General features: G+C 40.0%; 1 protein-coding gene across 13 annotated transcripts in view; it reads right to left on the bottom strand.

Moving 5' to 3' along the window:
• Nucleotides 1-23,552, bottom strand: part of MAST4 (microtubule associated serine/threonine kinase family member 4) — a 536,231-nt gene that overhangs the window by 322,492 nt on the left and 190,187 nt on the right. The window contains exon 1 of one of the 13 annotated variants that reach the window (XM_057494704.1): nt 4,023-6,732. The exons of 10 other annotated variants lie outside the window; for them this stretch is intronic. In XM_057494704.1, the coding sequence (XP_057350687.1) occupies nt 4,023-4,061 (39 nt within the window). In that variant the 5' untranslated portion in view covers nt 4,062-6,732. Of the gene's footprint in view, nt 1-4,022; nt 6,733-23,552 lie in introns of those variants that run through there. 2 more of the 13 variants (XM_036887946.2, XM_036887948.2) reach the window with 2 other exon arrangements.

A 23,552-nucleotide genomic window follows, 5' to 3' on the forward strand; every position in this document is an offset into this window, starting at 1 on the left:
ACTGAAACTATAGCACTTTATTTCTATCTCAGAGGCAGACACAGAACTCATTCAGTGGATAAGAAACACCACTGAAATACAGCAATTGGTTTATAATTAGGTACTCTTAACTTCTTCTTGTCCCAACAATAACTCTTTGCCTTTCTAGAATCTCTGAAGAACAAAAGTATCTGATCCCAAACTATTATTATAACAAATGTTTCTTTATAACCCTCTTCCTTCTTTCCTATAACCACTCAGAGTCTTCAAACGAATAAGCACAGAGTAGTAGACCCACATAATGATCCAGTTATTAAAGTTCAGGTATATATAATAAACACACCCATAATTGCATTAAAGGTGACAGAGAAGAAACATTGAGACTTTGATTTGAGTGACCTACATTCAAGCATGCAAAACGCACGTACTTTGATACTGAGTCAGAATGTAAGCATCCACCTGCTTCTTTGCCTTCAAACTGAATTTCAGACCCAGGCCAGTGGAAAAATCAGAGCCTAGGCCAAGGTAAGAACACTAGCTTTTCTTGTTGTTTCAAATAAGGGTGAGGGATGAGGTCGGCTAAGGGGGAAACAAAACAAAAAGCCTAAACACAAATCTGGAAGTCTACAGTGTAAACATCCAGTTGTTAGTTGCATCACATAGGGGGAAAAAAATGTTTAACACTATAGCTGTACGTGATAATGTGGAGTGGATGGAAATGGTAATATTTAATTGGGGAGGAAGGAAATCCACAAAAGATGACCCAGGCAAGCAAAGCACAAGAGGACGATAGGAAGGAATCAGAGGAGGCCTCTCTGGGAATACCCTTTCCTCCTGTGTGACCCCTTCCTGCTTAAATGATGCCTGTCCATTTTTCTCCACCCTACTCTCTATCATATTAGGAATAGGGACACTTTTGTTAAAACAAATAAAAAGGAAACATAGAATGGAAATCACAGAAACAATTAATTTCCCTGACAGTTAAAAAATATGATCCTTGTATGAGAGATATTAGGCCCAAAAGGAGCCAGTTATCTTTTGACAAATTAGGCCTGTCTAGAAATTCAAATTGCCCCAAGTCCAAGGTCTGCTCAAGCCCATCCATCCGTCAGAATTTCCCATATTTTGAGATGCAACCTGAAAAGTTTCCCAGATTCTAACATCAAAAGCCATTGGCGCTCCTCCTCTCATTCTCATTTCACAGGCAGTGAGTGAACTGCCATCAGTGATACTGGAAATATTAATACAGTCTACAGGATGGAAAAGTGCAGTCACTTAAGATGAACAACTCACTTGTGTAACCATTTTATGAGATAGTCATACCTTGAGAAATTACATGTCCTGACTAAAAATAATTTTTCATAGTCCAAATTTTTAACACTACTTTTTTCTGTTTTTTAAGAGCTAGCAGTACTGAAATTCTAAAAATAGGTTCTAAACCCATCTGTATTATTTTATACTAAATACATACTGCATTATTATAAAGTTAAATTTTAGAGATTTAGAGTATTTGTGTGCTCCAGATTTTTAACACTACACTTTAAGTTTGTAAAGTATTGGCCTGTTCCACATACTATCATCTATTCAGTGTGGCACACAAGTAGACTCTTATTCCTATTACATAAAATCCTGTAGCCTATTGTAATGACCTCTGTAAATAAATAATAATTACTGTCTTTACTGATGATTCTCCTATCTTAAAGACAAAATCAAACAGCAAACACAGAGGAAAAATAGAACTCATCTTAGTAGTAATGATACAGAATGTTATAAAGATACAGATTGTCCCTTGTTTTCAATAATACAATATTTATTGAGTACCTACTACTGTAGTATATTTATTATATGGCCTTTACCTTTAAGAAAACTGAGTCATACCTATGTCCTATTTAGTATGCCTAAGCCATATGTTATCATGTGCATTTTACAGAAAAATAAACCCACACTGAGCGCTTATGACTTGCTCAAGACTACCTAGCAAAATAGGGTCAGAATCAAAAATACAAACATACAGGTTTCAACCTAGCTTCACTACCACCAGTATACTTCACTATCACAGTTCAAATGTTTCACATAGTATATATTTGTACATTAAAATCTTAAATTCACTAGGTGGCATTACTCTCACGAACTCCTTAATAACATATTTTTAAATACAAATAAATATTTAAATTTTGTATTTTGTAAAAAGTTTCCTTACATAGGAATTTCTGAAACAGCTACTCTGTATATGTAATGGCTTTTTAAAAACAATTAGGTAGAATGGGAATAAGAGAAAAACAGGGTCTGCTTAAGCCAAAAACAAGTTGCATCTATGAGATGGCAAAACTTTCAAGCACTTTTGTAATGTTATTTCTCACACCATGAAGACTCATTTCATTCACAAGAAAAAGCAGACATTCTTCCCCCATTGTACAGATTACGCTAGGTACAGTAAGTGCGTCAACTACTGTGACAAGCTAGTCCTCTATGTACTCTATTGATAGTTTGTTTTCTTGCAAGTCTTAGATAAAAAACAGCTCCATTATTTTAAATAACCACAGTAATGATTTTTGTCTAACATTAAAGGTTCTACAAAATCTAAACCCCTCAAAACCACCATATGTTTCAACTATATCCTCTGATGTTCTGATAGTACACATTGCAGAAATGAACCACAAAAAATGATTTCTTATCAAACAAACATTTCAAAACTGTCTCAAATGAATTAAAGGAAAGAGAAAACTCTCGTCAGAACTGCCATCATTTTACTAATAATCTGAAGCATTAGGAGTGGAATAGAGTGGATCATCTTTTTAACAAAGAGCCTTTCCATATTTAGCCAGTGACCCCAAAGAGGACGTAGACCCTTCACAAACAGCTGTGCATTACCAGAACTTTATAGATGTGATGAAAACAAAGAAAAGGAAATCCACAGCAGTGACTAACCACACTGTACATTCAAAACAATGACCACACTGAAAGTCATTAAAGAGGCAGTCTGTTTACTCAGGTTTGGAACAATGGATGACATGTAACCCCAATTTCTTTAATCCCCCTTTTGTTTACCTGCAAATAATCCTTCAGTTTATCTCTAACAATATTATACTACAGTAAGATGCCTATTAGTATTAATAACTGTCACTTTCAAGATAAACCTGTTGTGTGTCAAAGACTATTAAGGGGTATTTCTATATGTGCCATACAGTCTGTATTGTCCAGCATGCCTTTTTTTTTAATTTCAAAAATAATCAATGAGAGTTTAACAATGGCTAATGATTAGATTCTTCCACAGAAAAATATTACTTATGTACATGAAAAAGAGTTATCAAGGAGTTAAACATACTAATTTTGAACATACTTAGGTTTTGGCTTCCTTAAACGTACACACTGCCAAGCGGATGTTTTTTTCAAGTTTCCTGATTTGCCAAGTTTTGACTTGGAATACATTTGCACACTAAAGTCAGAGAAATTTAATTAGAGAAATGTGGGCACACGAAACAAGGCAGTAGGATATCTATCTTTTCTCATCTCAACATAAACAAATTACAGTGAACTTGGAGCTGCCAGCAGGAACTTTCATCTCACTGACAGAGGGAAGCTCCCGGCAGCTGTACACATCTGCAAGGCAGTCAGACAGATGCTGCAGCCGCTCGGAGGTGGGGCCGGACACAAAACTGAATCCTGCATTCCCAGAACTGAGCGGAGTTGCTGCTACCCTCGACAGACTTCCCAGCCACTTGACAGAATGCCACACCGGCTCATCGGCTGTCACTGCCGGCCACGCTTTAACTGTTCTTGAGCAACCGGCAGAAAAACAAACAACCAACAAAGTATCAAACTGAAAGTCCCATCTATTGTCTTTGACAAAAGAGCCTTTCTCATTGAGCCCTGGGATGTGTCACTAAACCCTGTAACTAGAGACTTAGCGGATCGTGTTGCCAAGTGGATACTAAGAACTGTACACATATCTGTGCCCAGTAAAGGAATGAAAACGGAACTTGGAAATCCTCAATGGCAGGCCACTGACAATGCTACATTTCAAGAATGGAAGGATCTCCTACCTGGAGCCCTCTTCGTCTTAGAATGCTGGACTCATCCATCTCCCCCTCCGCTTTCTCTGAGCCTCTCACAACAGTCTAGCCATGCTGTACTACCTCTACTTCAGCACGCTAATTCAGAGCCCGGCAGCTGCTAAACACTTACATCACGCTCTAGCTGATTGGAGCCCGGAGTCAGCTGGTCCCGCTTAGTTATTCACTCCAGCAACTTCAGAGATCACGGATGCTTGCAGCTCTGTGGGAGAGCGCAGCAAGTGGGCTCAGGCACCTAATGCATTTATCCAGGCAGAGGAGCCTCTTGCTATAAGACAGAAAATCTCATGGGATCCCTACTTCTTTCTTCTTCAACATTCTAGTCCTGCCATTCTGGGAAACCAGTAAATGACTTTCAGCAGTGGCTCTGGGTCAAGCCCCTTCTAAAGCAACTGTAAGGTCAAAGTGGCTAAGTAATTCAGGGGGGACAGACACCTCTGTAAAAGGCAGCCGCTGATTGGGAGGGTGAAAAACTAGAGCACAGCTGGTCAGCCAAGCAGCACCACCCTGCCTGGTGCTCATCTTTTCTGATGGCACCGAAGGAAAAATGTAGCAGAACACACACGCACGCAGCCTGAGAACAGAGCGCTCAGGCGGGTACTCTCCAGCCTTGGAGAAACACTTTACACCTCCCAGCAGGAAAGCTAATTCATTTACATAAATACCTTGCCAGTCAATTCCTAGCCCAAAGATACAAACATTTGAGATCATAATTTCCCTCATGATAATAACTTAGTTTTGTGGATACCTGACCAAAATATAGAAAGGGAGAAGAAATTCCAAGAGCCATCATTAGTTGGAATATTAACCTATTTATAGTCTATAAACAGCTGAAAAAAAAAAGATTCCCATCATGTGCAATTTCACAGTCTGTTTCAGCTTGTTTACTCTGCTCATCCTCATCTGATTTCAATTCAAGGCAACCAAGAGATGAATATTAAGTTTTCATTACTGACCTGGCACAGGAGTAACAATATATGATACTACCAATTTATAATAAATTATTCCCCATTGATTTCTTTTTTAAAGATATTTAAATTGAGAGAGTAGTCTGGTTCTGAGAGGCGGATCCTAGAGCTATCTGCAATTTGCCTAAGAACCACATCTTTCTTCATACTACCCATTGTACAAAGTCTTTTTCTTGAAATAAAGGTAGTCAGGAATGCAAGCAAATTAAAAAAAGATATCAGTAATTCCCGGATTTTACCTACTCCAGGTAACTAGTGATTTACAAATATGGGGGTGGGGAAGAAAGTGTCTAGTGGTTCCTTTCTCATGCACCTGCTATTATTCCACTAGCTTTTGGTCTCTTTCTGGATGTCCCCACATTATTAGGCTTGCTATCAATTGATTAGATTATGTCATTAAAAATAGCACAGGGATTAATGACTCTAACCACTGAGGAAAATTGATTGCATTTTATGTTCCCAAACGGTCTTTGCATCCATCTCCAGACATGCAAAAAGAAACCTTGTCACGAAATGCCAGCACTAGCATAAGCATCAGCAGAGAAAGGTGTCAGGATATTCTTCCACTAAGCAAGAAAATCCCAGAGAGTTTTTAATTCTCTTTCATATGTGGAAAAGTAATGTCATCTCTAAAAGCAAAGAAATAGCATGAAACTGGTCATCATTCAAGCTAAAACATACCAAGAAATTCTAGTAGAGTTGTTTACAAAGGATTTTTTTAAACTATATATTTTGTTTAAATTGAAGGACAAAAAAAAAAAAAGAAAAGAAAAGAAAGAAAAAAGAAAAAGAAAAAGAGTAAGGGCAGGAAGGGAGAGACTAGCTTGCTATCTGTGGGCGATCTGCAAAGCTGGTGAAAATAGATCCCCATCCTTGACAAGCCCACCTGTACCTTAATGTTTTCCTGCAAAAGGAAGATCTTTTTCTTCAATGGAAACAAAAGACATGGCAGTTGTTACCCTATTTCCCTCAAGTCGCCCTCCTGAGAGGGGAGCATAAACAGTTCCCTGAATCTGAAGTACTGTCTTAGACTAAGACAAGTGGCTTGGCAGCAGGTCAGCATATTTACCAATTTAGAGTGTCACTGTTATCTTCCCACAGAGGCATAAGGAAGTCCTAACTGGTCTTAGGGGGAAAAAAAGTCATGACCCAAGCAGCTGAACTTCTCAAAGCAGTAGCCAAGCACGGTGTCCTTATACACGTTTGTGCTCTGAGGACTGTGCTCTTCAATGTGCAGGAACTTCTAGAAAAAGTGGGATCCAATGGAGGACACCAAATTCTCAATAGGGGAAGAGAAGGGAAAAGACTTTTCCCCTTGAAATAAATATCATAGGTTGCCAGGAGGGGAAAAAAAGTAGAGTTCAGAAGTACCTTTGCTGTGACTAATTAAGTAAACAAGTTGGAAGTGCTATCAGAAGGCATTTTGAGGACACACTGTCAAAAAGTCAGCGATATGTCTCCTAGATAAGTGGACTTCCTGTGTCTTAGGCATTTGGCAGCTAGAGCTGTGTGGTGGGTGGGGGAGTGATAAAAATGAATTTGGTTAAGGGGGAAAAGTATTTCTTAACAAAGGAATATTTTGAGACAAAAATCTAGGTTAGTATTCAACCATTAACTAAGTCTAAGATGAGGATTATGACCATTGCACCATCAAATCGAGTATGAAAAGTATCGATTATCTGTCAAAATGCATCACTTTGAGAAGAGATACATAGTTTTAAAGAAATAAAACCAGCCAGAGGCAAAAACATTTGGGACAAAAATGAAAGGCTGCTGAAAAATAACACGAAGCAATAATGGCTTAGCAGAGGGAATAGTAAAAGGAAAATTGCTACATTTACCCTTTGCTATATATTTTCTCATCAAGATAAGCCATGTGTTAAAATGCAATAAAACTTCAAATGATGACACTATTCACAGGTAATAATTAGGAAGGAGCCTAATTTCCACTAATAAATTCATTTTTCCTGCAATTTTATACCTTCATGGAATATGTTCACAATATTGTGAGTCAATTCACAAAGTATCAACCTCAGTGTATACTGCATTTACATGTGTGTTCAAATAAAATCTGGCAGGTTGAGTCACTGATTGTAATCTGAAGCCAGAGAGTTCTTGGTACTTGATATTTTTACAATTATGTGTATTGATATGCCACTGCACACTCTATTGAAGGTATAATTTGCTTCAACGAATACTCAAAATACTCAAAATGTACTAAGAGTAAAACTTAAATTTTGTTAATTATTACAATAAATGACTCATGGAAACAAAAACAACTCCAAACCCCAGTTGAGAAAAACCTGAGGGGCAGAGGGTGAGCACTGGCACACACCTTCACATAGGGATACGGTAAGATTCTGTAATCACTGTCCCCAGTGAAGTCTTTGGCATAAGGATACAGGTTTGCTGCCTGATTTACATGGTCAGATACTTTACACAAATTTAGAAACAAGTCACCTCTCTTCAGTAGTTGCATATTGGTTACCCTAAAATAAACCTACCTTCTGATTTTACTCCCTCTTCAGCAACTCAGTGTTCACTGAGGAACTGCTGTGAGGAACATTGTGTTTTTTAAAAAACCAAAGAAGGGAAGTTGCCAGACTTAACCTTGCCTGCTGCACTCCACCAACCGAGTCCACTCCCTGCCAGCAGCTCTCCTTATTCCTGAACCACCTATCCTGAAGTCAAAAGAGCCGAAGTCTGAGGGGAATGAAAGGATGCTTTCTGGTGGAGGGGGAGGTTTCTCCTCCCCATCAACTAGAGCAGGGGTGTCAGAAACAACCACCATTACCCCATCATGCCAGTGTGCTCAGGAGGCAGTCACTGGTCCCACGACAACTCCGGGGGGATCCCTCCTTATTCTTGTGCACACTTGGCTGAGATCACTACTCCTTGGCAAGGTAGGCAAATAGCCACAGAATGCTTTAGTCACATATCCTGTCCGTTACTTTTAGATAATAAATGACGGTTTCATGTGTCTTATTTGTGTTTGTTCATGAAGTAAGTCAGTATAGTCAGGTGGATAAACCCCTCCATCCATTCATGGATTTCGTTTACCACTCAGAAGATAAATGCCAGTGGCCAATGTATGTGCTGTTTTTTAAAAAAAAAAGTAACGCAAAGGTCATAAAAAGTTACAAAGGAAGAACAGACCATTCATGAGATGCACGTAAGTACCCACAATTGTGAATACAACCACACTTCTGTGTCAGTTTAAGTGGCAAAGAGAACCTTGAATGCCAATGGCCAATGCAGCTGTGAGATAGGTTCAAAATGCACATTTCAGTGTTCATACTTAAATTCCTTTCTAATGTTTGCTCTTTAGTTTCCTTTATGTTTTACTTCTAAATATTAATAGTAGCCCTCATTTATTGATCATATACACATGCCAGTCACTGCTCTAAGTACTTTATACAAGTCATCTCATTGAATCCTCACAATAGCCCTCTGAATTAGATACTATTATTGTTCCCATTTTACAGATGAGGAAACTAATACTCAAAGAGGCCCACTAACTTCCTAAGATCATACAGCCAAGAAAAAGGCAGAACTAGGATACAAACACTAACAGACTGACTTCCAAGGATGGGTTCCTAACCATCCTATTGTCTCTTAGGGTTCTAAGCTATCAATGGTCAGAACATACCAGAAAGAACATTTGGAATCCATGTGTCTTTGAGACAGAAGAGCAGGGTCTCAGTTGCTTCAGGATGGAAGTTGAAGAGCTAGCCGAGGCAAGAAAAGGTGGAGGAAGAAGGTGGCCAGAGACAAGGTATGGCGTATGGCCTCTACATTCTTGTCTCCTGGCCTCTATGAGCTCTCAGTCTGAACAACTCCTCACCCTTCTAGCCACAAAATTATTGTCTCAATATAACATACATACATATGTACTTAACAAAAAGTAATCATGTGAATTCCACAAAACCAAGGGCACCACTTCCATTGTTGTGCCAGGCACAAGATACACCCCCATGAACCTGCCGGGCTTTCCAGCAGCCCTTAATTCTCTAGTCTGGTACTCCACACCTTTTCTGGAATTTACCACTGAAGGCACTCCGTAAATCACTCTTTCCTTCCAGATGAAATGACTCAGGCACGGCTGCTTGCCCCGTTCAGAGCAGGGCCGAGAAGAAAAGGGGAAATCCCAAGCCCGACCTCTCCCTTCATTTCCCGGAGTCAAGGCTGACTCCCCAGCATCCTGGGAAGAAAGTGCCCTGCTCCGAGGGCCGGCGCAGCCCAGCTCCACCAGACACCTGGTAGGTCAGGGCGAGTCCCTTAACTTCCTTGAGCTTTAGTTTCTATTGTGTAAAATGAAGATATTACTGTGGGTTTAGGATCAGGAAGCTGCGGAAGAGAAGGCAGCCATCTTCTGGGAAATTGGTCCCTCCGCCCTCGAGATAAGAGCAGCCAGGCCCCTCCCTCCAGACACACCCATGGCCCCTCCCCACCAACCCCAGCCTCGTCCCCAAACTCTTGATCAGTATCGTCGCTGCACATGCTGCTCAGCTACCTTCTGGGCTTCAAGCCTCCTTTGTCCTGCCCAGGAACGTGTGAGGACTGGGGAGTGAGCGCAGCATCTCAGCAGTCCCTCCGCCTGGCCCTCTCCCATGTCAGACTGAGGGGTGCTCTGAAGCCAGGGAGGGGCTGAGGCATGGGGGCTGCACTGCACGCTCCCCATGTTAACCCAGAGAACAGGGTAAATAAATACTTGGCTGTAGTTGACTCATCTTCATACCTGTCTCATATAATACTGTAATGTTACAGTATTACTGTCCAACATTACTACCATCTAGTCTTTAAAAATATTTAGTACTTTTAAAGTAACATACAAGTGAACAAGATATTTACTACAGTGTCATTAATGTTCAAAAGTAAAAAGACACTGGGAAATAGATTCCATTCTATTTTAAGTCTCAAGAGATACTATACTCAGTAATAAACACAGAAACTATGAATTATAAATCTTGTCCTCTATTTTTAAATCATCATTTGAAATTTAAAAATAAAATTCTAATCTCTAAGGTCAACAAAGGTAAAGATACAGCAGTTCATACTCCAAGTGTCTTCTTCTTTCCAAAGGAAAAATTTTAAACCTGTGAGGAAGGAGACTAAAACAAAGGACAGGATACCTTCCAGGAAAAGAAAGAATTTTTCCAACTCAAAAGAAAAGAGGCTCTAATACCTTCCCACTGACAATACACAAAAGTCTGGATGTATCCAAAGAGGAAGACTTTCTAAAACCAAAGTTTCATTTAGCAAAAATTGCAGGTGGTGTCAGTAGCAAGCACAGGACTATGAACTCTGCTGCATCCCACGTTTCCTGCATTTAGCTCCATTTTCTATCCTGCCTGTAACCCTGAAGACCTTTTAAATGTATGCAATTGGTGATTTCTACAATGTAACATGCATGATTTCACTTAAGGCTTTTCACAAAAAAGCTACGTCGTCTTAACGTCTGCATCACCTTTTCTTATCTAATTATTTCTGGCATATTAGCCATCAAATCACTACTGACAATATGACAGGAATCATGGTATTGAAAAAATTACATCCTAGGAGGAAATAATAAAATATAAATCACATACATAATTTTCTTTTGAACATTTTAACAATGACATTCTCATATACATATGAAATATAGCAGACTATCCTCATAAATGCCCTCACATCAATCACAGTAAGAAAATATTCTCTACTTTGCAAACACACGGATCCAACAAAATATAGCATTTCTAATAAAACTGGCTAATACAACTTCATTTTTTTCATATGAGAGCATTTATGAAGATCTGACATTTGGAAATAGCTCCAATATATTTTTTTCAATTATGTCCCTTCATCTCTAAATGATACACAGCTAACACTGGGACCATGAACTAATATTTAGCAAACTCCTATAATTTCATATTAACATATAGATCAAGATGGCAGCAGATGAATGAAGTAACATTGGCAGTATGCCACTATAGGGTGCCTATCAACTGCAGGAGCTTTACAAACAAGTATGTCCATATGATATTATGGTGATAATACTCCTGCCATCAACTAAGTATTTTATGAGCTTCTGAAGCAGAGAGATATTCTTAAAATCATTCCTAAAGTGCAAGGTATACTTAAAGAGAAAAGATGACGAAAGATAATTTTTGAAATTTTGAACTCTATGATCTGTAGTCCAAGTATAGCTACTGAAGCAGAGATTATTAAAGCACTTTCAGGCTACACACATAGTAAACTCTTTTTCCCCCAATCCCACAATGACTAGAAAGTATGTTCTTGGTTAAATGTATTGCTTGTGCTATTACCTAGCTAAACTTCACACACACACAAAAAAAAAGTAAACACAGGGTGGGAAAAAATATCTGGAAAGTCTCCTAAGGGGAAAAACCAAGCTAGTCACCTTGAAATTTAAAATCTGATTGACCAAAGACAGCATGCTAAATAAAATTAGGACGGGAATCCATACATGAAGTAATCAAGCACTCTGTGTACATCGTATGTTTACATTGACTTGCATTACAATATGGATCTGAAAAGCCTGTACAAGCTGACTCTTTTAAAAAATTCCAACAGTCATGTGTACAGCCTTATTCCACCTTGAGGCATCAGGTAGATTGATTCTGAGGTTGTGATCGGGAACTGCATTCAGATCTTGTTCACGAGGCACACATGGCCAAGCACTTGCGGTGACTTCTCTATAAATACTGAGGAGCCAGACAGGTCTGAGAGGTATATAAAAATGACTTAAAAAACAACTAGATTTCTTTCAGGCAGAAGTCAGAGACTCCCCCGAATGCTGTTAGTCATCCCAGATTTGGTGTGCTTTTCTTCCCAACATGTCATCCAGTTCAGAAGTGAACAGAAAGGGGGCTGCTGCCTGACACCCCTTTTGGGATGATGGAGAGGCAGGACTCCCTGGACTCCATCACACCACATGATAGGCACCGTGTCCCACTTCTCTACAATATTAACTCTGTCTTCTGGCTTCCCTTAAATGTGCTGTTCAGAGAAACACAAAATGTGCTCCAGACTCTACCTCATTAATCCTCATCAGTTTCTTATGAAGTAGAAAGGGAAGAGACTAGTTCAATTTGCCAACAAGAAAAGTGAGGCAATGAGGTTAAAAGAAGAGCCCAAGGTCATGAAAGTAGTAAAAGGCAGAGCAAACAAAAGAACTCAGATTTTCAGGCTGGGTCTCAGTGCCCGGACAGAAACCACCTTCCAAATTACACATTCAGCATCCATCCTACCACCGCTCCAATAGCAGTTCAGAGGCAGGGGCTGCCCACAAAACTTTCCAATAGACACACAAAGAAAATGACAAGTGGAAGGCACCCACGCATACATAGTCAGAGAGAGAGAGACACAGAAACATGAAATGAAGGTCAGACCAAGGAGGTATACTCACCAAGAAGGAACGCTAAGCACCACCCAATGACACGGGATATCTGGGTCAGCAAGAGGGTGTTGAAAACACAGTGTTTAAAATACAAGTGCACAGACTATATATAAATCTGTTTTTTGTTTGTGGTTTTTAGTGGTAAAATTTCTCTCTGCACTATGAGAACATAAAGTCATGCATTAATCTTCAAAATACCTTATGATTCTTGGGGTTAGGTTATGCATTTAGTCCATGACTAAATGACCTGAGACCCTCTTCCCTGAGACCCAATGAGCAGCCTCTGTTTTTCCTTTCTCCATCTCCTAGGTCAGGAAAAATAAACACTTATCTAGCTCTCTTAATAAAATTTTAAAATTCTAAGTGTAATACATGTCTATTGCAGAACATCTGGAACATAAAAGAACTCAATGAAATCATCTCTAATGAACAATGACCCTTACTTAAAAAAAAAAACACCAAAATATACATGCACTTTTATACATACAAGACATGGAAATTTCTGTTTTTCTTTAAAAGCTGTCTTTAAAATAGTTCTTTAAGTAAAACTAATGAGTGGCTTTAACTGAAATCAATATACAACAGTCTTCCCACCAAAATGGCAGTAAGTGTTTAAAAACTGTGATCCCTCTGGTAGCTGATTTAGTTTCTTAGATTTAGTTCCTCTCTGGTCTATATAACAATGCAGCAGGGACTGTAGCACATTATCCTTAAAAATCAAAGAAATCTCTCTCAAGTTTTACAGACTTACACAAAGTCACTATGTTCTGTTTGAAATCCTAGCTCATTCATCTATATTCATTAATCTTAATGATATCATTAATGCACAATGTGTTTCACAGAAACTAATTGTATTTTGCCAGAATCAACATTAACAATTATGCCTCCCATTATCACCTAATAAAATAAAGTAAAATATAAAAAGTCTCAGGCATGTCAGTGAATATTTTGATATGGTAACTGATTTGCATTTTAAGTGCTACAATAAATTGACCAGATTATCATCAATTAGATAAATTAATATTCAGTAAGGCGATAGAGAATTACTCTGTTAGAAATCGACAACACTTAACACTCATTTCCTTGAGCTTTATTGAATAAAGGCTTAGCCTTCCTTTGTCCCCTTATCTAAAGTTGGCTTTTGTGATTCAAGCTAATAACACACAACAGAATACATTTCTCTTTACTTTTATATAGTTATCATTGCTTCAAGAAAAGAGATTAGGAAATCTATGCTCTCCAAGTAAAGTAAAGGAGAAATATCTACTTGGGCAATAAAAGTGTCCTGAGTCAGAAGCGCATTGATTGCTTTGTTTAAATCATTGTATTACTATATTTTTTATTTTATCCTCTTGATTCAAAAACCAATCACTACACATCTACTATGAGTAAGGCATTATGATGGATGTTAGGAACAAAGAAAAACTCAGTCCCACCAGAACACAGCCATGGGATCCCAAGGCACATGAATAAACAAACAAAACACAGAGAGATCAGCAGAGACACGAGGACATCAACTCAAGTTGCTGGTACTGTACAAGTACAAAGGATGGATGGGCTGCGAGGGATGTGTGGAGAATGAGGGAGATTTTGGATGACGAGTTAAATGGAGGGTCCCAGATTCACATGCACGTTAGAAGATTGTTATTATAAAGATCTTTATAAATTCCAAAAACTAAGGTCACACCCAGACCAATTAAATCACAGTATCCTGGGGTGGGCCTCTGGCATCATAGTTTTTTGAAGCTCCCCAGGAGATTCTACTGTGCCGAGAAGCTGGGCAACCACTGGTCTAAAGGGCGTAGGAAGACTAAGTGGGGTAGTAACATAGACCTTACTACTTCCTTATCAGTGATTATAAATCTTGAGAAAAGGAGAAGAGAGGTGATGGGAAGTAGCGAGGGAAAGGAAGGATTGATTCCTGTGGCCATAAAGGAATATGACTTTAATCTCTTTTCACCAAAGACTAGCAATATCATGGAAAGACAAGGACCTTGTGGTACAATCTTCCTCTAAAACTGAAACTCAGTGAATCGGATAAGGCCTGTCTTGGCTTTACTAAATGTATTACATGACTCAATTATCAAAAACAAACAGGATCCTCCATCTTTTCCTTTTGAGATTTCTCCAAGGCCACCTGGGCTCTGGTGATGATTTCATGCCTCACCTGATGACCGTGAATGCCTGTCACCACCTCCTCTGAGACAGCAAAAAAGGACATCTGTGAGGTGCCCACTAATTGTATTCTTTAACTGTCGTCTAAAGAAAACAAGATACGATAGGATGTGTATATCCTGTTTTACCTTCAGAAAATATTAATAGATTAAATCTGATTCAGTTTTGTAAAACAATACACAGAGATTCCTTAACCTAAGCTGTAGGAAAAATACCAATTTCTTTAGGGGAAAATATATAATGAAATTCTAAAACTTTACTGGAAAGCAAGGTTTTTAAAAACCCTTATTTGCCTGCTGAAGTGCCTGTTTTAGAAATATGTTGCCAATTTCCTACTTGGTTTTTAGAAGGGATACTTGTATTTAAGAAATGAAAATGCTGCTTTCCTTTGCATGCTTCTAAAGAAGAATCCTTAACCATCTCTTAAGTATAAAAACCATAACTAATACACTCTTAGCATGGAGTTGCTGATTCAGCTGTGGTGTTTCACAACACATGCAATACAAATTTCTAATAATGCATTCCAGTCACATGAAGTCTATGCCTTCAAGAAGTTACACCTAACATTTTCCATTAAAATGTTTTCTAAAAGTTACTGTAAGGAATTTCTCCAGCTCAAGTACTCAACATTTTCTGACCATAAGTCAAATATGTGAACCTAAGATACCAAAACATCCACCATACATTATTTTCTAAAACTCAAAATGGCATCAAGATTAACAGCATTCTCGTACTTGCAGTGATTCGCAGACCAAATGTTATGGAAAATAATCCCCATGTGACATGATAAACAATTTTAATTTCAACCGGATGTTAGCTTATGAAGTTCTTCCTGACCGTTTTCTCACAATGAGGGAATTAGTTTTAAATAGTCCACCCATTTTGTTCCAATTGACTTAGTGAACCACCTTGCACATGGGGCATACAGAATACCTTTCACTCACATGCATTATGGATACATCTTTTTAAAAATCTTCAACATACTTAGTTCTCATCAGTTGTCAATGAGATTGGCTGATGCGCCACCTACTGGACAAAATACCATTTATTATATCAGAGCACTTCACCTTGTTTCTTTTCCCAGCTTTTAAAACTCTTGATTGTCTTAGTTCATGGAGATAAAGATTACGAAAATATTTTTCAAGGAATGGTTACCCTACCAGGAAACACAGAGTCTGCAGAGTCTGTCCCAGCAAGGACGCTCTAGGTGGTGATGTTTTGAAGGATCCTGATGGGAAGTGCTGGTCTCTGGCCTATCAGCCACTCATCGTGCTGGATGGGGCACCAAGGAGGCAACCAAAGGCTATCAAAGACCTACAAGAGGACAGTGCTTGTCTGACACCAGGACAGAAGCTGATGAGCCTCACGGAGCTCGCCCAGTGCTGACCACACGAAGTAACCAGCTCTTAGCTGTCTTCAGATGCCCTAACGTCAAAGAGGTATGTGCCAATCATAAAGAGATATTTTGACTTCATAATTTGTTACTAGGCCAGGTAATGTCCCAAAACTCTAAAAAATATCTGGAGACCCTCCTTCACTGAGATTCAAGAAGATGAGAGGTGCCAAATTCCACCATCTGTCTGTGTAAAGCTGCCCCTGGAAACCCATCTTTCCTCTTAACCCACAAAGGCCTGGGAAGTATTCAAAGTACAGGGAGCATTCAGTCTCTCCTAAATTTCCAGGGCTGCTAGACAAAGAGGATCATGAAAGACCATCTCTGGCACTGTTCACATGCCCTTCCACGACACAGTCCACTGGGAAAAACAGCACAAGTGCACTGTGCCATTCTGATTTTGTCTCCCCTTCCAACTACCAAATTTGAATCTAACATTCCTTCCTTCATTACTGAATACTGCTTACCATGAACACTTTATTTTGCTTAAAGCTGTCAGAAACAAAAAGCCTAGGTTCAGAATTACAAACACCTATTTCTTCTCAATGGGTGAAATATCTGTCTAATGCCATTCAATTAGCCACTTTATGAAGTTGACAGGTACCTAATTCCTGTTTTGCCCATTCGGGTAGTTTTTAAGTGTAATGCACAACAGTGTTGCCAAGCTCAGAGACATTCTATTCAGAAGAAGTACCTGGAGGAAACTCCTTCTTACCTCTGTCTTTCCTTTGGGGAAGAGATATGGCCTAAAAAGAAAAGCACAAGAATGGTAACTGGAAGTAGAATCCATTCCAGGTTCCTACTCTTAACTTTTGATTTACCCTTGGGAAAGTCACTTAGCATTCCCTTTAATCTTAGTTTCCTTAAGGGAAGAGAATGTGCACCTGCCCATTTTTACCCTTCAATATTATATTTAGAAGTTTTCAACTATAGAAAAGTTAGAATACAACAAATACACATATTCTTCACTTCAATTGATCAACTGCAAACATCTTAGCATGGAGTTGCTGACTTAGCTGTAGTGTTTCATTGCACATGCAAGAAGAGTTTCTAATAATGCTATAATTTTTGCTATATTTGTGAAGGTATCATGCAGACAAAAATGGCTTTCAACTTAAAAGAAAAATCTTGAAATGAGAAGCTCCCAGCAAGATCTGGTAAATGGCCAGTAACTACATATTGAGCAAGATTTCCCAATAGTATTTTATCAAGAATTAGTTTTCTTTAAACATTCTTAGACCTGAAAAAGAGTTCTCATCAACATTTTCCAGGCAATGCTCAAAAGATCAGTCAGTCTTGACTGAACCTGGAATCATTCAGGTCCAGAGCTGGAAATTATCCATTTCACACCCTTTGTTTTAGGGATGTGAAAATTGAGACCCAGTGAGGCTGCTGCTTCTCACCATTCACCTTTATCCTCCATAAACAATATACTTCACCACAAGGGAGGTGGGACTTCCAAAGGAAAAGGAGAGAGCCAGGGAGACAGGAACTGAAGGGAGTACGAGGCAGCCAGGCATGATCAAGGGCAGCAGCTCCCCAGACCCACTGACATTCACCCACAGCCACCCGGCATTCTACCGTCCGAGGGCAATGCAGGGGAGCTGTCTTTCAGGGTGAACCAGAACCTTCTGTTCCCAAACTCTCAGAGTTCTTCCCACCCCCAGCCTTATGCCCCCCAACTTCAAAGGTCTGACCATGCTTCACTCATTGCCAGCATTTCTATCTTGCCTCTTCGTAGATTATGCTGTTAATGTTTCTTCTGACTAGTTATGAAAAACAGGTTCGGCCAGAGCAAATGAAGCTCTTTACTACGTGTGGCTATGTAAGATAACCACCTCTCTAAGCAAACTTAGGTGTGGGGTCCCTCTGAGGATACACAACGCAAGTTGCACATTTCCTGAGCCATGTTTCAAGGTTTTGTGTTAAAGATGGGATTTCCTCTGTTATTTCGGTCTTCTGCTCAAGAAACACAAATGCCCTTGTTCATAAAATTATCTTTGGCCACTTTCAAAATCCTTGAATCAATACACATAATTCAGCAGAATATTAGTTTTCAGCAATATGTCTTCTATTGATTGCTTCCTGGTCTGGTAGAGCTGCAGAGTCAGCTCAGCACCTACTGGCTACATTGTACTGATACTTATCGATGGCGTTCTAATGCAGACAATCTCACCATTACCCAACTGGCCCTCTCTGGCCCCTTATGTTGCTGTTTGCTGTTCTCTGCCTTCTGGATCAAAACACAGACCTAGATTGTGAATAAGAAGCAGTTTACCATCAGCCATCAATTGCTTCACTTGTAACATTAGAGCACTCCTGAGCCCCTTTCGTAAAATATGTGGAGGTGCTTTGATAAATTATAGCACAGGAACATGTTTACAGCATCGATTCCTACCATCACCAGGTTGTCCATCAGTCCCTGTTGCATTTGCAGCTATTTTTTTAATATATTTTCTCCTTTCACAGCATCAAAAGCATCCAAAAGCCTGACAGGTACATTTAAGGAGTGTGCAATGCCTTCATCATTTCAGAGTAACAAAATAAGTATTTTATTCCTTTAATGTGTCCATCTGCCGCCTTTATGAACTACTTCACTAGGACCCAACACTTGGCCAAATCAAGATACTGACCAGATTAAACTTGGACATGACTGACTACTAAAAGGTTAAGATAACAGATACTAACCTATCTAGAATGTACTTTATATGCTCACATCAAAATTACTGAGGTTTTTCCCAAGCTTCAATATGCATTCAACTTACTTGAAAAACACAAGAAAAAGTGGTGAAGAAGGGGGGTGTGCAAGAGGACAAACGTGTCTATCTCACAGTATTTCTTGGATAATTTCTCAGTTAAAGTTCAAACATGTTTAGACAAGTCTGTCATTTAAACACTTGTTTCTCACATTGGAAATATACCCATATGCCAAGAATGTAGCCATTATTTATTTTTCACCCCAACCCTAAAATGACATTTAAAACAACAACAAAGTTCTGAAACAGAATAATACATCATCTTTACTAATTCTCAAATGATCAGGCTGCATGGAGCCATAAACTGTTTTCTTTGCCACAGCCGGACTGGAATTCCTCTGCAGCAGAGGCAAGGGGCAGCAGAGCATGACTGACATCTCTCTCTTGCGCTCAGGGACCAAGTGTCAGGGAGCCTGGGTGGCAGCACAATGAAGCCAACACGAGCCATTTCTGCCTGGCAGATACCCTGGGCCTCCACCCAGCTCCTGTGCAGGCTTGGCCCCCCTCTATTCCAGAAAGTCAGCACCTGGAAAGCCCCCAGCTATGCTTTTCCTGCAACTAGTTATACTTGAAGACAGAGGGAATGGACACAGTTGTGCTACAGGGCGAGGGCAGCATTCCCACGCACTCCTCCGTCCCAGGGAAGTCCCCTGGGGAATTCAGAAAACACCTTCCCATCCCATTCTGCTACCTCTTTGTCTCAAATTCAGTCACACATTTGAATTAAGATGTCTGCATACACTAATGCTCTATCATAGTTGCTAAAGAACTGTGAGGATACAGGGGGCGGAAGGAATTGTAAAGCAGAGGGGAAAGCACCCTATCTGAAATTACTAGCAGTATACTCTATACAGGTCCCCTCCATCCCCAGCTATCTGCAAGTTGACTGTCACTATGAAGCCTTTCAGAAGCTGGAATGGCATGAAGAGAAGCAACAATTACCATTAATTTATATGGAAAATTTTTGAGCATTACCAGACACAAAAAATAACCTCTTAGGTTTTCCTGATACTTTAGGACACATATTACTAATGCATGTGCAAAAGAAATCAAGATAAAACACAGATGTTCACAGAATTCAAAGCCATGTGCTGAGATGCTGAGTGTAGTTCCTGGGAAAGATGTGGTGGCGTGGCGCCACTCTCACTGTTGGGGTGTGCCCTGCCTCTGGAAGGGCTGCTTCAAGATAAACGCTGAAAGCTATTTTTACCTTCCACCTTTTTTCACAAAGTGAAAATCCTCTCTGCCTTTGTTTCAGTTAGCAAAAACAGGTACTAATGTGCATCTCTCATAAAGGCAAAACGGCCTAACACAAACTTTCAAAACGCAGGTACCATGAAGGTCAAGGGAGAAGTCAGGCGGCCAGATGCCATCAGTCACCTTCCAGTGACAACTGATGTTATGGTGGCACTCCCACTCATGTTTTCGTCCATATTAACTGGCTATTTACTTGTTCATCTAACCACTTCCTTTTGTTTCTGGGAAGGCAGCTAGAATACATTTCCCAGCCTCCCTTGCAGTCAGGGTGGTCACAAGCCTGAGTTCTGGACAATGGACTGTGGGGTAGGTGGTTGTCACTCTTCCAGATCTGGCGCATTAACACTTCCCATGAGATTCTTCCCCATACACTCCCTGGGTATCTAGAGCTATCTGCAAGAAGACTGTCACTATGAAGACTTTCAGAAGTGGAAATGGCATGAAGAGAAGTAACACTTACCATTATTTTATATGGAAAATTTTTGAGTGTCTACACCCAGGAAGACCTTGGAAGGAATGTAAAGATGGCAGAAATTCCGTTAGCCTGAGTCACTGAATGACTGTGTGGAACAGAGCACATCTCTGCTAAAATGACCTCTAGGTAAGGGAGAAATAAACTTCTCCCTTATAGAAGCAAATAATAACAAGGGTAAATAAACTCCTAAGCCAGCAAGAACACTGAGTACATTTGACACAAGAGCTAGTACTTCTATGCTATAATACAATGCACTCTAAGTCATCCTGATGAAACACTGGGAGAAAACTTACCTCACCAGCAACCACAAATCATCCTGCAGCTAAAAATAATGGTGTGCCAGCATTCTCACCACACACACCATAGAGATCAGAGCCGCAGGGCTTTCTCATGTATTTGAAAGTCTACCCCTGAGGGACTGGTCAGGCAATTTTTAGGATAGTGTAGCCATGTGATGAAATACTGTACCACCATTAAAAGGGACACAGTAGAGTTGCATGTGCTGAGATATCTTCGTATTAGATTAAAAAGTGGAGCTGCAACAGTTTTCAAAAATTCCAAAAAAGTTTTAATTGTATACATTTATGGATGCCTATCTTTTTCCTGCAACAAGAAACAATCAGCAATGATTACCTATGGGGAGAGGGACAAGAAGAATCATTTTTTATTTGACATCTTTCTGTATTCTTGTAATTTTCTACTATTGTGTATATATGACTTTCTGTAAAAATGCTGTCAACAGGGGTAGTAACACTGTGGGCTATTTTTCTTAAATTCCTGAATTTGTTTAAAGTTACTATTAAAGTGTAAATCAGCAGCGATGAAGGATCACATCAGTGAAATGGCTGAGTTTTTTCGCCTCTTCCCAGGCAGATTATCCCCCAACTAAGGGTACTGTGAGATTACCACTGATCTCTTGTTAATCATAACTCTACAGTTCTGAGTGTGTATTGGTGTCACAGATGACTGCAAATCCCATTTGTTTATTTGGAACTTAGGGCTCTCCTATGATGTCAGAAAAATATCACGTGGTAAGAGCATTTCCAATTAGTGATCACTGAAGAGGCAGCTTTGCAAAAACTCCCTCCCAGATGAGTTATGTTGCCTTTGCCTGAGTCCAAAGCTCTTTGTCTAAATGCTGCATTTGGTGGGGGTGCTGTGGGGGGGCAGCAGGAAGCAAGAAAGCTCCAAACTTTGGAGAAGCGCACGAAGAAAGGAAAAAGCAGGGTGAAGGGGCACATGCTGGCACACGAGCAAACTCCAGTGGGGCTAGAATTAGGAATGATCTCCCCTGACCCTGGGAGAAACCCTGGGTCTCATTTTTGAAATATTCTTCAGAAAAGGAATACCTCTTCAACCTGTGCATTTCCCAGTGAAGTACAACAATGCATCTTACGATTCAGAGCTGAGCTGATCTCTTTTGCTTGGGTTTAATTTACACAGCAGCGGAGAAAAGGCTGACCCAGGACCACAGGCACCACATCCAATATAATGCAGGCGCTCACTGAGCTGTTTGATATTTTGTTTAAATCAACTCAACACAATTCCACTGGAACACAGAACTTAAGGCAGAGAGAATGTGTGTTTAAATATTCTCAGATAAATGGTTTGTGCTACAGCATGAGGCACCATGCACAAATGCAGGGCAAAGAGGATGCTGTTAGTGTAAGCTAGGTTCCGGAGAGACCTGTGCCTGCCAGTCCTGATGGAGGATGACAGAGGCCCCAAAGACATGGCCCTGCTGGGCTTCCATGAGTCCACAGTTTCATGGGGGGACAGACAAGGTTAATTTTTAAAATTATGACTGGTCCAACATTTCAACGTAGTAACAAACATTTTTTAGAAGGCTGAATACTCTCCTATATTTCCTTTCAACTCACATTATATTTATCTTTAAATTATGCCAAGCTGGGAAACATAATTTGGTTTGGGGCTGTACACTTGACATCAATGTTAAACTGAGTTGCTCCAAAACTCAGAGCTTCACAACACGAAGGACCTGCCAGCAATTAGGAGAACCAGGCCCAGTGTCCACCACTCCCCTGTGTTGTTCCAGCAGCACTACCACCAGCCCTCATGAACATTCTTTTAAAAATAACTACTAACAAAAACCTCAGGCTACATTTTCAAACAATGCTCTTTACAACAAAATTCCACTGGACAAAATACAACTGAATAAAATTCCATTCATGTGTCTGGCTTTGCAAGCTGGAGTCTGTTGAAGAACCCAGGAAAAGGCTGTGTCTGATATCCTGACTTCCGTGGGGTTGAAAACACACTTGGAAACAGAAGAAAGGGCAAGGGGAGACCTGTGTTGTAAAGACCAAGCGGACATGCTGAACATCATCCTTCGGGCTAGTCTGTTCTTTTCTAGTCTAGCCTCAAGGCACAGGGAGGTAGATGCTGCCATCTAGAGATATCTTGGGATATCAGCGTGATATCAGCGCAGCCACACAAAAGGGCTGGTAGCTGTGGAGGTGGAGGGCTTCACAGGCTTAGGGAATAGCTGCCTGAGGGACACTTTCTTTCAGGAACCAGGGTCTTCTTTTTCTGAGGAGAGGGCGTGCATGGAGGAAACGCCCAACCAGCGTGCCTTCAGCTCCACAGATCCCATGAGGTAAGAATGTAAACCCCTCTCTGAGAGGAAAGGCCGGCATGAGGAATTAGAATGGGAAGGAAGAGATTGCATGAATAAAAGGACAGCAATGGTCAGATGTGGCACCAGTGACAAAGGGTCAGCACCTGCTGAGACACGGAGCCCCTCAGCCTTCCACTGGCAGAGTCATGAACTACAGAAAAGGAAAATGGGCGCAAGAGACCCAAAGAGAGAATTAACATCAGGCCAGTAATGAACCCAAGACTGGCATCTTCGGGAGAACGGGATATGTGAGCAATGAAAAGTGCCTAGGAGTGTCACAGATTACTAGGAGGCAGGAAAAGAAAGTCTATGTTTAGAGAAAAGATGTTAAGAATGGTTGTATATTATGCAGTTTTTATCCCTACCTTTTAAGAAAATTTTCTAAATTTGCTATGGGAACTTATCATCTTATGACAGAAAAATTAACTTCTCTTTTAAA

Source organism: Manis pentadactyla, chromosome 2 (genome assembly GCF_030020395.1).
Source record: "Manis pentadactyla isolate mManPen7 chromosome 2, mManPen7.hap1, whole genome shotgun sequence".
In the NCBI taxonomy this organism is placed as follows: domain Eukaryota; kingdom Metazoa; phylum Chordata; class Mammalia; order Pholidota; family Manidae; genus Manis; species Manis pentadactyla.